Source organism: Falco punctatus (genome assembly GCF_963210335.1).
Source record: "Falco punctatus genome assembly, chromosome: 1".
NCBI lineage: Eukaryota > Metazoa > Chordata > Aves > Falconiformes > Falconidae > Falco > Falco punctatus.
The window spans coordinates 89542026-89558574 of NC_137580.1; the positions used below are offsets into that span (position 1 = coordinate 89542026).

Sequence of the window (16549 nt, forward strand, 5' to 3'; positions counted from 1 at the left end):
TCAGACTTAGGCTGCTTTTTTTCATTGAAAAATTAATGAACCGGGAGCTGAAGCCATGTCTTTTGCTCAGTGTAAGTGAATCACACTTCACCACAACAAACATTCAGCTCATGTCGGCTCTTCCCCCGTGTGACTTCTTCCTCAGCGCCTTGATTCCTGCCAGGCTGCTGGCATGATCACTCTCTCTGGAGAAGATGGAAGACAGTTCCACCACACTACTGGCTCAGAAGCTTTTTGAAATCTTGCTCCTACCTCTGTCAAGAAAGTCTTCTGCGTTTCCTCATCACAGCGAATCAGCTCCTTCATCACCATCACCTTTCCTGTTGCTTTGTGTGTCACCTGGTGGAAACAGAAAGCGCAACTACAGGCAAGGTTCAAGAATACACAGCTCCAATGCTCTTGCAACTCTTCTAAAAGAAAGGGTAATACTCCCCTCCATCCAGAGCAGGATATAAGTGAGAGAAAATTCAGAGCTCAGGGATTTGCAGAAAACTGCAGAAAATTCCTCCTTTCAGAATTCAGCAAAGATTCTGTAGGTGAAACAGAAATTACCTAAAGCCGACAAGAGGGATCGTACCAAGAGATCAACAGCATCCCAAGAACCAGAGCTGAAGTCTCCATTTTAGGTAGCACAGGGCTGAGCATGCATACAGGTTGTCAAAGCCTCTGAAGGCATCAGTTCCGTACTTGTGCACGCCTCAAGTTCCCTTACAGAAAGTATGTGCCCAGCGTGATGCTCATATTTCGTACACAGACTCTAACGACTCTATTCTGTATCAGCCAAGGAATCAACATTCACTTGCACCAGAAACGAACCAAACAACCCCCAACTGTATTACTACATGCTTTGGTTTTATGGGGACTCTGAAGCCTGACACTTTCTGATGAGCTTGTCAAAATTACTCATGTGCAAGTGGAACTGGGATGTACAGGCTGTTTAGTTAAGGCAGGACGCAGTTATTTTACCATGCTCCTGGCGAGTAGTGTGTTGCCACCTGTTGCTTCACCTGAATGGTGTCAAACAAACAGAAATCCACTATAAATATCAAGTAATAAACTTCCTGGCTCTTGACACAGAAAGCATTTCCAGTTCCTCAAGAGCTGTTTGCCTGTATTCAACTAGTTCCTGGCATTTTGCTGTGTTCTAGAGGTTTCTTTTAATCAGCTCTGCCTTGCTTGCATGGGGTGCATGACTGAGTAGAAAGGGTCCAAATTCTGATAAGCAGGGTTTCCTGGAAATCCTCTCCACTTCAGTTACTTAACTTGGACAGCTCAGTCTCCCTAAGATCTGCAGGTAACTGAACAATCACCTTCTCTCTAGGAACAAAAGGGAACTATTCTGACCAGATACAGTACTTGTTGCATCCAAACCAGTCAATCTGAAGCTCATTCTTCTGCCTCATACCCTTAAAAATAAAAAGCCTCTCAGAAAACCTCCAGAACTGCACTCCAGAACACAAGACCCAGTTATAGTATTTAGGAAGCTTATGAGTTCTTGCAAACATGGTGGCACACTAGTTCTGTTTGGAACCACAGGACATAGCAAGGCTGACGTAGGTGGAATATGAGTGCACGGAATAACACAACAGAAGCGTGAGTACAATATTCTTCTGCTCCCATCTGAAATGAAGCGTCCATATATAAGTAGCAAGCCAGGGAACACTACACATTTCAGCCAGGGATATGAAACCCAGGGACGTCTAATACCCAAAGATAAAGGGAAGTGAAGAAACAAAGACAAGACAAGGCTAAGTGGAATTCTTAAGCTGACATACCAGCATAATTGAAACAAGCGTCATCATGAAACTCCAAGAGGGCAATTTTAACTCCCACAGCATGCATCGGAACAGGATGGCTATTGGCTAATTTGAGCTAAAAGAAATGCCATTGTGCCATTAACTGTGGGGACGCAGATGACAAAAGCATGCGACAGAGGAAAAGTTCCGCTTACCTGGACCTGTTATTTCTCTATGAGCAGAGGAGAAGAGAAATATGCTCATTAGTACGGAACAAAAGCATTGGGTGTGTAGTACTGGCTCACCACCTCCCGTGGAAGCATGAGATGGATATGGTGGCTGGACACCTGACGTTTATACAGGTGTAAGGCAAGTCCCATAACATGGTGAATAGCCATCTGAGTACTGAGGAGCTTACAGAACTGAGGTGAACAGAGGAAGCTGCCCCATGATGCTGTCAGGGATGCCAGGGCAGGAGCTGCTGAAGCACCCCCAGTCAAGACCAGAGAGATAAAATACGAGAGAACTGCTATTAATGGAGATTTTAATTGTGAGAGTCATGCAAGACCTGACCGCTGCCATCACACTGACAAGCCATTTAGGCTCTGCTGGGGGTTCAGAGATGGTCACTACACCAGCCTGGTAAGCCCCCAGGCACACCACACTAAGGGTGGGTGAGAAATGCTGTAGTGGGGTGTTGAACACACCTCTTCATAAGGAAGACACTCACTGAAAATGCAGCTTCTTCCCCGTTTCCCCCACCTCACCCAGGTGCCTGCTGTGACACAGGCACTCTGGAGCTCGAGATGGTTGACATTCAAAGGGGACAAAGCCAAAACTGCCTGCGGCCAGAGACGCTCATGGTCAGGGAGTGAAACAGAGAAGTGGATCTCACTGAGCAAACCAGGTGAGTTCCAAGACTGATCACTATCAGCAGAGCAAAGGCCACTGACACAGTGGCGAAGGATCCCAAGATAGGCAGATACTGCTGTAATCTAAGTAAATGATGAATGTTTGGGGACCTCCCTCACCTTGATTGCTTGTCCAAAAAATCCTTTTCCTAGTACTTCGCCATGAATCAGGTCACAGGGCCGGAAGATCTGCTGGGAGCAGCTAGAAGAGGAACGTAGGGATTCAGAACGACTGATGTCACGGCTCAGAAGGAGTGGTTCCTTTGGAGAACTGGGGCCAGGAGACTTAGAAATGCTGTTACTTCGCCTAGAAAACAAAGGAGACAGGAAGATCAGGGAAGCTGCTAGGAAACTTTTGGTTCAACATACCCCATCATTAGCTCCTAAGGGACCAGTTTCTGGATGTTCTTCAGCGCTCATCATATCTCAAAAGCCAGGTGCTCTCCCAGCACCATGGAAGCTTTTTACAAACCTAGAGCAGCTTCCAAGTCAGAGCTGCCTAACACCACATCTCCTGCACTGCCACTCAGAGGTGGAGCTTTGTGTGGAGGGGGAAGCTGTGAAGATGCAGCACTCGCTGTCTCTAAGCAAACAGTAAAATACTGGTAAATGACTAAATGAACAACTGGGTGCCCCAGTCTAGGAAGACAAAATTTTTCCCAAGTCCCAGGTCTCAGCCATACTCCCATTAAGAACACGTTCCTCCCCAGCCATTTAAGGCTGGTAAAAATTTGACCTTTACATTTCCTAACTGTAAAACTTTGTAGCTTTTCTGTGTTAGAAGTAGAGATCCTTATTTTTATCGAGGAAAGTTTGCCATCCTGAAAGGGAATGGAGAGAGTACATGTCAACAGCAGAATCTAAAGCTCTCCCCTGCTTTGCCAATGGTTTATACCCAGGCTCATATCAGAGATACGTCATGTCTCCGCAGTTATTTGCAATTGCAAGGCCTAGGCACAGAGCAGAGCCAGGTAGCACAGGGCAAAGGCAAGCTAGATCAGAGGCAGCACTTGCAAGTCTTTACCTGAGGGAGCGTCGTCGGAGCGTTCCTTCCAGATTCTCCTTGATGTCCAGCGGAGAGAGGGAACGTGGGGAAATGGGTGGCTTTATGTGGGTGGGAAGACGGGAATCCAAACGAAGCCTGTCTAAGCGCTGCGAGACAGGGTCATGCTCTATCAGCAACTGAAGCGTCTGGCTTGTCTTGCGAATCAATTCCTCCACCTGAAATCAAACCAAAGGACAGGATGATAGCAGACAGGAGCAACACAAATGACAGGAGACAGAGGAGACAGAGCAGAATGCCCCTCAGGAATCAAAGTAGAGAGTTCAGTGAGATCACTCCATAGTTGTGGTTTAGTTTCACACACCACAGCTGTCCACCAGACAAATCCAGCTAGCAACACAGAAGTTCCTTACACTATCCAAATCCTTTTCTTTCTGGCTAGCTACAAGTGACCTGTACAAAAAAGATGTGGACAGGCTGGAGAGGGTCCAGAGAAGGGCCATAAAGATGATCAAAGGACTGGGAAATCTGCCATATGAGGAAAGGCTGAGAGAACTGGGTTTGTTCAGCCTTGAGAAAAGAAGGCTTAGGGGAGACCTTATCACCATGTTCTGGTATTTAAAGGGTGGCTACAAAGAAGATTGATGGCCCCTTGTAAAGAGGGACTCCCTGGAAAAGACAAGAAGTAATAGGCACAAGTTACTTCTGGGGAGATTCTGATTGGACACAGGAGGGCAATTTTTCACAATGAAAGCAATCAGCCATTGGAATAATCTCCCCAGGGAAGTGGTGGATTCCCCAACATTGGGCATTTTAAAGATCTGGCTGGACAGGGTGCTGGGCCGTCTTGTCTAGACCATGCTTTCACCAAGAAAGGTTGGACCAGATGATCCTTGAAGTCCCTTCCAACCTGATATTCTATAATTCTACAAAACAGGTGTTTTTTTTTCTTCATCTTCTGAGAAGTCCTCAGAAACTACACAAGCTTCCATCCAGAACAGTGCTGCAAAGAACAGCTCTACAAAAGCTACATGGAGATTTACCTATGAGATGTCCGTTGTGCTCCTAATGTTCTCTTCAGCACCAACAGTAAATATTATTATTTATTAGCAGTTGCCTCTAAGAGGATCAGAACAGTGGACTTCACTAGCAATACGTAAATAATCTTCACAGCCTCTCTGTCCTCTTGACATGTGACAGCCCTACATTATTCTTACTACCTCCCTTCACATTTGAAGGCCACAAAATCAGAACTGCATCCTAACTGCACTTCCACCTGTTGCATTTTCCTCTTCAGCTGGAAGGGGCAGCAAAGCTTGTCTTCACGTTTATTCCTACCGTCAGCACGAGCGCTACAGCTGCACACACACTGTACGGAGGATGGAAGAACAGTGCAGAGAAACAGAAAAGCTGTAGGAAGGCAGATGAGAAGGAGGCTTCAGAACAGAACTGTACCCACCTCCTCCACCTGTAATGTACGAATAGGAGCTCCATTAATCTCCAGGATTCGATCTGCAGGATGGATGGCGTTTCGGACATCTGGGCTGATGTGCATCCTGTTAACTCTAAACATGGGAATTACAGTGTGTGTGTGAAGTCAGTTTAGCCAAAATTCTAAAAAATATTTCATCTCTGATGCTTCCCTTCGTATTGGTATTTTGAAATAAAACAATGCTAATCTACAAATACAAGGAGCTACCATTAGATTAAGCGCTTAGGTCTAAGATGGTTTGGGGAGAGCTCTTCATTTGCCCAATGGCAAAAATTGTTAGTCCATTACAATTCTCCAAATGTTTTGTGTTCAGTGAAGGAGACAGCACTAAGAAATAAAGTTATCAGTTAAGGTCATCCCAAGAGCAAAACAGAGACCAAACACAAATGGCTATTAGCCAACATATGTCCCTGTTGTGCCAGGACAGATCCTCCCAGCAGTTAAAGCAGCTAGCAGGACAGCAGCGCTGCAGAATTTTTACCAGCTCTCTCTGCACAGACATGTGCATTGCACACAACCCGGTCATACTCACTCTTTCACCTGGACACCAGTGGCATAGCTGGAGCAGCCACCCTCAACAGACACAGAGAACCCCCTCTTGCCATCAGTAGCTGCCGGCATGGAGATGAGGGTCAGGGTATAAGGCAGCTGCTCATGCAGAGACTCGGTGGAGTGTTTTTCTATCATCGGTGTCAGCACAATCTGGTTATGACATTTTCCACTAAAAGAAGTGAAGAAAGTCATCATGGCGGTGTCTTGTCCCTCCCTGCCAAACTCACACTTCTAAGTCCTTTCATTGACCATAAGCTACAGCTTTTAAATGCTTACACCATTCCTTCCTTCCTCCCTCCCTCAACAGGCAGCTTCCTGGCATTCCTTAACATAGCATTCGGCTCAACCACGCTGAGCCCCCTAAGCACGGCTTTACACGTACAACAGGGAGCAACTCTGGCAAAGCGCGTAGCTCAGTCTTACCAGTAGAGATTGGAATGTCGCACGAGTGCGTAAGTGTCCCCATCTTCAATGATCACTTTGCAGCTCATACAAGCGAAGCACTCAGGGTGATACTTGTATTCGCCAGCCACCTACAGACAGAAAAGGGAGTAGCTTAGTAGGGCCAATATCCATCAGCAGATGCAGCTACTGCTTTTCTCTCCAATTAGTGTGTTCATTCAGATCTCAAAGTCAAGTGGTAGTTTCTCACTGGGAAGTTGTATTAGCCCATTCTACCTTTCCTGAACCCCATCCTTGGCATCTTGTTTGCAAAACTTCTCTGAAACAAACACGTCAACATGCAAAGCAAAGCAAAGCTCGTGTCCAGGAACCTCTGCTTTATCTGGCAGCTGTTCAGCTATCAAATAGTTGATACAGCCTGCTGCAGACTAGTAAACAAGATAATAAACCTTCCTGTTCAGTTGCTCTTGGCAAGATAACTAACGTTATGCCTGAATTAATAAAGCTGAAAAGGCTTTTTTTTTTTTTTTTTTAGACAGGCAACACACAAATTCAGATACTTTACCAGCCAGCTGACAGAAAAAAAAAAAAGTGAGCTGAGACTGAGACAACAAAATACCCTTCAAGAATATTTTTATTCATTGATCTGTTTTTCTATTTTCCTTATGAGAACTTCCCTTATTGACAGCATTTTGCAATGACTTCTGCCAACAATGAGAAATGGCCTGCACTTTTCTCAGTATTTCCCTTGGAGGTAGCAATCATATCACTGAGTACCATGCCGCTTTTATTTATGCCCTAGAAAAATAATGGCTATGTTTCATTCTTTATAGTTTTAAAGGTTAAATATTTGCAAGGATGTGGCAAGGAGGGGAACATTTAGGTGAGCCCCATATTGTGCAGGCAGAGTTCAATGTTTCAGAGCCATCAGGGCTAACACTACTTCAAGACACCATCAGCCTGAAAACCGCTCTGGCCAGAGTCCAGGTGGGACTTGAATGGCAACCTTTCCCAAAGCCAGAACCTGCTGCTTATCCTGAGCCGAGAGTTTTGATTCCACAGTGCAGTGGAAAATCACCCCATGGAGACACTGAGGAACTGTGCTACAGAAACTGAACAGATGTCCCCTTAATCACCTTTCTACTTCTCATGCCTGTGCACTTCAGCACCTGACTTTCTTTGTTCATATGCTTCAGATCCTCACAACTCCCTCCTTTGAGAGCTACCCTGTTCAAAATTAATCTTTATTTAGAAGACGCACACACAAACCTCATTTCTAACCTCTGATTAGAGTATCAAGGAGACTATTACCTTCAATTTATTTGGTTATCTGAATAGCTAGGGCAACTCGCAACCAGGTTTGAGGAGATGGAGGCAGGCATGTCCTGCCTCCGGGCGGAAGTCCTTCAGCGTCCTTACCATCACAGGTCCAGTCATCAGCAGAGAGCAGCCATGGCAAGATTCCCCAAACTTCCCCCAGTAGTCTTTGTGACAGTACAGCTTCCCATCTTTCTCATAGTACCAGTTAGTGAGGGGATCCTGACATTCAGAGCACCTTGAAAGAAACAAAGGAACAAAGTTCCAGTTGGCAACAAGTCACAAATCAATGAAAAAGTTCCTCTCCTGCATGGAGATATTCAGCAGCAGCTCACCACCAGCTCTTCTGGTGTGATGTACCCAGGGTATGTAAGGAGAAGTGGTATCAACCAACACAAAAAGACAAGCTTCCAAAGTTTAAAACAAATTCCATCCATTTATTAAAACACATCAGTAGGTTTATAAATTCTGCCTTACACTTATTGCTCCTCTGCTTTCTCCCTCTTCTGCCAGCTGCAGAGCTGACCGACACAGACAGCTCTGTTATGTTTCCACTTAAGTGTTTCTATAGCATCATACCATCTTATGCTGGAGCACCTCTCCCCTCAGCCAGTTTAGGAAAGGGGACAGAGAGGCAAGGATCCACTTCCTTAAGCAATGCAAAGCCAGTTTTGCACCAACCTTTCTATTATTCTGTAAGTAGACCTCTCCCAAAAGGTAAATTAACTGCAGCACGTGAGGGAGTTTTCAGAGCAGTTTATCCCTTGAGCTCCACATACTTACTGCATCCACCAACTAACGGTGATGAAAGTCCTCCACCTCTCCCCACCAGCTGCTCTCCCCTTCTTTCTGCTGCTGACAGTGCATGAGAAAAAAAACCCCACAACCAACTAACCAACAAAATACCAAACAAAACTGTTTCTTTAATTTCGTGGAGTCTCAAAATCCTTCACATATCCGTATCAGCTCCCATTTCAACAAGCAACCATTATTAATCCTCTATCTACACGCGCCCAAGAAACAAACAAACAACTCCCCCATGCTCCCCAAAAAGAAAAGGAAAAAGATGCAGCAATTCTACTGCAGATACCATTTTAGCAAATGACAAGCAGAACCCCGATCTTCAGAGTTCCTGAACACAAAATAATCCTGTCTCAGCAGGATGCACTGGGCAAGGGAGTTTTAACTTCTGCAGCACCCACGCGGAGGTGTGACTTAATGGAGAGATAAGGCACAGACAGCAGTTGCATCACTCAAGATTATTCCATTAGCCCTGAGCAGCACGTTCTCAGACTTTAAAAGGAAAATTAGTCTGGTGTTGGCCATTTCTGAGCACAGAGTCCAAGGTGGGTTAGTCACCAATAACTGGTTCAAAGAAACACCTCAAGAATCAATGTCATTATCCGTACGATGCTTTCCCAAAGGTGGAAGGAAGCATTTCATCTGCCCCTTACCCCAACAACTGTCTCAGTTACTACACCGGTGGGGAACCCATGGCACTGGGGTGGGGGTTTAGGTGGGCACATGTCCTCCTGGACAGTCGGCCTCTCTGCAGCCAAATGTACCGCAGAGGGCTAGTGGCAGCAGAGGTGCACTTTTTACATGCTCCCAGGTCTGAGAGTGCTGTTGACTTCACCTTTCACAAGCTTCCCGAAAGCTTGTTTGTGCCAAAGACATTCCTTGTAAACTCCACCAGCTTGTAATGAGCGTGAGGATATGCGAAGCTGGTTGTGCTCCAACATGGAGAGAGTCATTTGCTCCATCTCAAGAGGCTGCAAAGGAACAAGGTAAAGCTGCTTGTAGGCAGCCTACGGTTTTAGGTGAAAACACACCTCATGAGGTATTTAGTGCCATACCCTACCCTCAGGAAAGTTACTCCTTCTAATGTATTTGGCTTTTATAGTGTTTGCTCTCCCAGCTGAGGAGCTCCAAACCCTGTCTGCACCCCCCCAGCAATGGGAAAGAACTCCAGCACGTGCAACAGGCCCTGCCAATTCTGTCTGAGGCAGGGGGAGCAGTAACTTAACGTTGCTATACGCGGTACATGCACCATTACAGCCTCAGCCCTGGGGCACTGTCACGGTTACACCCAGCTCTTGGTATGCAAGAGACCTAGAGGGCATTGCAGCACATTTTGCTTTCAACCACTAGCCTTTGGCTTTCATTTGCAGCAAATACCCTACGCTGAATGATCAAGTAGGTGAGTGGGAGGGAGAAAAGAGCAAGTGGAGACTAACAGCCCAGATTTCTATCACTTTGTGGCAGGAACATCTGGCTCAGCATGGGCAAATTGGATCCCTCAGACCTATCCAACTTCTGCGTGCATGCCTGTACCAGGTGTGTGCTCCAAGAGTGATTACATCTTCAAACAGGGAGCTGTGACCAGACCTGCAGTTGGGATGCAGACAGTGATACTGGAGACTGTTCCACCAGGACTTCAAGACCTGGCTTTCTCTCTTAAGTTCTCTCCAAGCAGGTGGGTTATGTATTTATCTGTTTTTAAGCACAAGACCTTCCCTTCCTCACCCCTCTTCGATTTCACCTTCAGCCACTCCTTTTTCTCCCTAAGAAAGTAAGAAACTCCTGCAAAAATAACACAATTCCGTTTAGATAGGTTCCAGAGGATCACGTACGCTTGGCTTGTCTTTACATTTCCCCTACCTCTTCATGGTTTGATTACAACCTTAAAGCACTTTGATTAGTTTGCTTCCATCCGGAAATAAGCACTGGTATCTAATTTGCAACACGCCCATAGCAAAATGAAGGTGAGGAGGTGGAGCCAGCAAGCAGTCAGTTCTTTGCTATGCAATTAAACAAATCTGGGCAGGACAAGTTTGCGGCTTAAGGCTCAGAACCCCACCCAGAGCAATGAGGCAACAGGAACAAAGGAACCAGCCCCAGAGAGGGTAGGTGCTAGTTATGGGTCTAACTGGCTGCTTCATTAATCACTGCAAGCAGACAGGGCTATGGCCCATATGGTCAGGCAGCACCTTCTGTTACTTACTACGCATTCTGTACCGTAGGAATTTAGATCTGTCAGGCATGCAGAACAGGCTGACAGCACACAGGTATAGTTTCAAGACCCATTTCAACTATTTCAGTGCCTTCACCCAAACGATAAAGGCATCGCATGAGTGTTCCACATGACTCTCATTGAAGAGATATGTCAGAATTTTATCTCAGAAGATATAAGTTACCACTCCTTCCTTTCTCTCCTCACTAGAGCATGTGGCATTGCAGTGCTGCTGTTGCCAGGGCTTCACATCACCTGAGATAGGAATACAATTACTTCTACAGGTATTAAGCAAGCTAATCGGTGCCAGTCACCAAAACCAAAAGAAAGGAAGATTTCTTGCTCTTCTGTCTTTTATAGATTAGAAGCAGCTGACCCTCTCTTAGGTGATTTGCTATTCTTGCTACAGAGTAACAAAGCATGGTAATCAAGTTTCTTGGAGGACTGGTAACAGCCATACCTGACTCCCTCCTACTGCCCAGCCACAATTTTCAGATTGCTCTGATTATACAGTCCCATACATTACGATTCTTTGCTTCCTAGTCTTGACTATAAAGAATAAATTAATCTGCCTCCTATAGACATCTACCAGGAAACCCAGGCAGCACCTGAGTGCAGTGTTCAGCCCTGATGCTCTGTAGCACAGCAGGTGCAGAAAGAGTTCACAAATCGCTGCTTGATGGCTACTTGGTTTTGTGGGGGGTAGTAGGAGGATCAGATCACAACAGGTAACCAGCCTGGTTTTCAGCAGGATGGGAGATTCAATTGATGTGGCATCTCTTTTACATCTAAATGAAAGCCAATACCCTCATGGAAGCAAAGACTTCCCTGGCACTGAAGAGACAGATCCCTTTGAGAAGGGCTCATTAATAAAATGCACCCCTCACACACGCTGTCAGGCTAGATCAGTTAACGCTAGACAGGCTTGAAAGAGCTGTGGTTCCAATTCTGCAGGCAGAGTTGGGGAGAGGACAGTCACGCAGACAGAAAGCTGCAGAATAAAACATAACCCCAGCCTGTAGCTTACCCAGACTTCTCACCCAGCCTTAGCACAAGTGTGCGCTCTGGCTACGCAAGAGACACTAGACAAGGAAGAACAGATGCTACAGAACAGACTAAGTACTAGAAGACACAGTGTTTAAGCTCTGACTATGCAAAACCATTTCCACACACTCAGAAGAAGGTGTATCTGTGGCTTAGCATGATGCCTTACACGTATTACAAGTAATGTCTGTTCCCTCTGAAAGTGGATGCTGTTTCTGACAGTTGCCTGAAGAAGCTCAGCAAACGTGCAGCAGTACTTACTCCTATCCCAGCCCATTTTAACAAAAGGCTCCTTACACCCTAATCAGTACAAAAGTGTTTGCAGGAACAGGATCAATACTGAGCAAATCCGAGTGGAGGGGACAGGAGGGAGACAATGAAACTGCAAGCTGTGCCTTCCCCCATCCATTCACCTTATCAGCACATCAGTGTCAGTCACAGTCCTGGCTGTGTTCAGTTCAGCCCTACGACCAGTTTTCATTATGGAGATGTAAGGCAATCAAAGCTTTATTCTGTTGCTATGCCTTTCTCAAGCCTCACTTGTTCCACTGGACCAAGAACAGTTGTTAATATAAACCAAAAAATCATAGAAAAATCCTTTCCACATAAGGGAAGCGTGCTGCTCCTCCCTAGTTACCTGCAAAGTACTCCATTTCTTTTCTCAAACAAGATTCTGCACTGCCTCACTGCAGATTACATCACTCTCCTGAACTTGCAACAGCAGCACCTCACCTCACCCTGTGCTATGCCCAAGCACGAGTATCTTCACGAGTAGCTTCGGAGGAGACACAAACAGCAGCAGCCATAGTAATCTCATTCCTCTGGCAGTAGAGAAAGCACAGGGGCATCGGTACAGTGGCAGATGCAATGTTGCTCTGAAAGGGAGCCTGCGTGCCGGGGCTACAAGGCACTGCCGCGGGACACAGGTGCTGTTCCCTCGCACCAGAGAGCTGTGAAAAGGCTGGAAGTAAGAAACTTCCCCATCGCCGCCTCAAAGCAAGACGGGGTCCCAGTGTGAGGCCAGCTGTTCCCTGCACACAAGCACTGGGCTTCATTCTTCACACCTCACACGCTAACTGCTTAGGATAGCATTACAGGGGGGAAACGACACTGTGAAGGTTCACTGCTAATCCTGCGCAAGACTTACCGAAATGGATCCTTGGGAGCAAAGTAAGCTGGGGCAGACAAGTAACTTCCCATCTTCAACACTGGATAAACCGGCTCAGCCACAAACTTGTCCAACTGCCTCTGAACAGCTCTGTTCTGCCAACATGGCAGCAGACAGTGCTCATTTAATCCTGCGCTGATTCAGATACTTCACCTCTCTTTGAAGCTGCCCAAGGAATGCCAGGTCTCTCGGCTGCTCATTCCTTTTCAGATTTTTCCTGGCTCCCATGGCTATAACCACCTTCTCCTGCACTCTGATGCAGCAGCACTCCTGGGAAGGATAGAATAACTGCTAACCGGGCTACTTGGACATGCTTCTGCAATAGTTCCTGCGAGCTCTGCTGCCTGCTAACTATTGTCAAGTTTTCCCTTCTCTGGTTCCACCCAAGGGTGGGAGGGGAGGAGGAGCCATCGCAGGAGGACAGCGTGTGGCTACAGAGGCTGAGTAAGCTCTACTTCCTTCACATGGGGTGGAGCTTTGATCCTAAGAGGGGCTGACTTAGTAAGTGCTGAAAGATAGCAGCTTTTGCCAAAGTAAGAGCCAAGTGCATAAATGTGAAATTTCTCTTTGCAGCAGTGGCACATTCTGACAGAGAAATCAAGGAAGGAAGAGTCTGACAAAGACAAGTAGCCACATCTCCAAACACATCAAATTAACATTTAGTGCATACCTTCCTAAATCCCTCACAGTGAGTGGGGTTATACTGCCTTCACAAGACCTACAAATTTTTTCCTCTTGCAGGAGGTAACTCACAGTGTGTTTCGTCCAAGGAAAAATAACTTTCTTTCCAACACTATCTTAACAGAGTTCATTGCAATCACTTAACCTAATCTTCATCTCCTGAATGGAAGCCGAGAGGTATAAATCAGCACAGATGAGTACTCTCTCCTGCTTGCAGCACATGTAGTTATATCATTCTGCCTGCTCTGAAGCCAAGCATGATCTCTAGTGGCCTAATCAGCTAAAGCTGTTTGCAAGACACTCAGAAATGCAACAAACATATGCTGCTGCACTGAGCCCTCCCATTTTTGTACAGTCAGCAAAGCCTGGCATGCCTGAACACAGCCTAAAAATCATGCTATGTTCCAGAGGCAAGAGTACTCAAATGTGCTTTTACTGGAGATGCTCGTCTCAGCTGGCATATTGTTCAAGGGACGCTTGGGGCTGGGACAAGACAGTCTTGGCTGAAGATTTGACAGCTGCTGCTCGCTGTTGAAGTAAGCAGAAAGCCAGGCTGCCTTTTGGGTTATTTCCTCCCCCCGCTTTTAATAAGCAGCCACCTTTCTGGAGAAAAAAAAAAAAAAGTAACTTTCACCCATTCGGTGCAGTTTCTAAGCCTGGCTGTAAAAGTGCAGTGAAGCCTAGTGCTGCAGAGTTGTCAATTCCAGCACGGGTCTAATTCCTTCTGACATTTCACACAGCTCTACTGGAAGCAGCAACACGGTGAGTCTGTGTCTAGGAATGCACTCTGGTCTCCCACACTCCCTATATGTTGCGTGCTGAAAATGAGCCAGCGCTCACAATCCAACGCTTCCCTGGCTATCAGCACCACCCCACCACACACACATACCTCCAGTGCATCACAGAGCCCGTCCCCTGCCCAGCATCACCTACAGACAAAAGCTTTTCCCCACAATTCTGCTGCCATGGGCTGAAGTCCCTCCGAGGGGGACTCCACGTGACCTCATAAATCCCGACTCTTCAGACAAAACCTTTGAAGATTTGATCCACAGATGTGATAAGCAGCCAGCTAGTCTGTGAATGAAGCCAGCAGATAAAGCCTAACTTCAAAGTAATAAAAAACACCCAGACAGCTAAGCAACTGTGAAGGGATTTTGTTTGAGACTTCCTTAAAGCTAAAGGACACATAGTCAAATGTCTATTTAAACAGGAAACATCTTATCAAAATTATTTTAATTTTGCAGCAAGCCCCAGCAGCAGCCAGTAAGTTACTTTTTCCTACACAGAATTCTCTTGTTGCTTCTTGCCTTTTTTATTCTCTCTGTGACCTGTTTGAGAACACAATAGCTTTGATAAAAGGGCTCTGGAAAAGGTGTTAATGTGTTCATACATTCTAGATCTGAATTCCTGCCAGAATGACTGTACTTCAAAAATGCTGATAAACAGGTGTGTGTGTGGACCTTTTCTATGTAATTTTACCGATACCATCTCTGAGGGCCAAAATGCACTGAAGCAAATTTCTTTTTCACCAACTGAAGTCAGGTATCGGCATCTTCTCTTTTGCAAATACTGACAGCATTTCCACTACAAACACGTACCCATCACAGGGGGTTACTTTCCTTACTATGGTTTAGAATTGTACAGTAAATTTTGCCAGAAAGAAGCCTGAGAAGTATAACTTGCAAATGAAAAGGAACAAATTAAAAACCTCAACAATGACTTAACATGAAATTTATTGCAATTGAGTTGCAGATGTTATTTTATCCCTGCAGAAATGCATCACACACCTACTGTGATATTCAAGGGATTAATATCTCAAAACGGCTGGGGTTAGGCTGCACATCTAGACACCCACTTTAACATGTAGCCCAACAGCATGTCTACAGACAGATGTATTGCTCAGCACATCTACCAGCCCGAAGACACACAAATTTATCCTGGCACAGACAGCCACTTCGGTGTGTGTGGGACTGGCATAAGCTGGGGAAGAGGCATCTGCTTGAGGCCTTAAAGCGTCTGCCGCAAGCCTTTGTTTCAGCATGGGCGCAGCTTGGAGGCATTCCAAGTACTTCAGTACAATCCCAACACCTCATTGTATTTCCAAGGCACTTGCACATAACACGTGCTTTACTGCTGTTGAAAGACAGTCAGCTCCCGACACCAGCTCCTGAAACTAATACCGTTTTGATATGCACGTACCTCCGAGCAAAACTAAAACAAGCAGTGAAGCGAAGCTCTTCTCCATCACTGCACCTTACTTCCAAGCAGCAGCAGAATTTCAAACCAACACAGTGGTGCCTTCTCAGTACCTAACATCACTAAGCACAACATAAGAATGGAGATAAATTTTTTATCTCCGCCACATAATTGTCTAGTGGCTGCAGGCCTCCTGAATATGCATAGGCTGAGAAGCAAAATGAAGAAAATTAAACTTATTGAAACTTCATAGATTATATAGGGTTTTGGAAGCAGTGACCTCTGATCTGTAAATGCAGCACAGACAGCAGTAAGACCAGCGCTTACACCACTGCACCTTCACTCACTTCCTAATACGCTGGTTTTGCCTGTGCAGGCTGCTAAACTCCTCAAGAAGGATTCTGTCTCACTCATGTGGAGCCTACCACATACTGGGCTGTGTGAGTAACTCTGAATACCTTGATATAATAATGCTCTGAAAATAATGCCCTAAAGGACAAGCTGCACAAGTCAACTAAAAAAAGTTCAGACTGGAATGCCCAGCTCCTCCTTAAAAGGTCTTCAGCGGTGTCCTGTAGCTGCAGATTCCCCTGAGGAATGTGGCTGCTTCCACCTGCGAAGCGCTTCATTGTTCCTTTGGATTTTTGAACTCGAACAGTCATGGTGATCTGCGTACAGACACTTAGCAACTATTTCTCCCTAAATCTGATAGCGAGCTGGTGAATTTCAATGCTGATGGAGACACCACCAAAGAGACATTCCCAGGAGTCTGCAGGATTAGTGGAGAAGAGCTTTCACTTCTGAGGCCCTATCTTTAGCCTTCTGTTACTGCCAGAAACTGGAGAAGATAGGGAAGAGGAGATGATTATTGTCTTCCCATAATTCAGCTACCTTTTGTTACTACGGACCTTTTCCCTCCTCTCAAAAGTTCAGCTGCAGTGTGTGTACAAACCTGACTGTGTTCACAGCTGAAAAGCTACAAGAAGATTCAAAGCATCAAACGCCCCCATATTTCAAATTCGTCTTAATACACA

At 45.8% G+C, this 16549-nt stretch overlaps 1 protein-coding gene across 5 annotated transcripts in view; it reads right to left on the reverse strand.

Annotated features, from left to right (window-relative positions):
• LIMK2 (LIM domain kinase 2) overlaps window positions 1-16549 on the reverse strand; it is an 81389-nt gene that overhangs the window by 8286 nt on the left and 56554 nt on the right. For 4 of the 5 annotated variants that reach the window (XM_080391880.1, XM_080391883.1, XM_080391884.1 and 1 more), the window contains 7 exons: window positions 7516-7651; window positions 6118-6227; window positions 5675-5863; window positions 5110-5215; window positions 3672-3868; window positions 2768-2954; window positions 253-339 (listed from right to left, as the gene is read on the reverse strand). In XM_080391880.1, the coding sequence (XP_080248006.1) occupies window positions 253-339; window positions 2768-2954; window positions 3672-3868; window positions 5110-5215; window positions 5675-5863; window positions 6118-6227; window positions 7516-7651 (1012 nt within the window). Of the gene's footprint in view, window positions 1-252; window positions 340-2767; window positions 2955-3671; window positions 3869-5109; window positions 5216-5674; window positions 5864-6117; window positions 6228-7515; window positions 7652-12617; window positions 16527-16549 lie in introns of those variants that run through there. The other variant, XM_080391882.1, reaches the window with a different exon arrangement.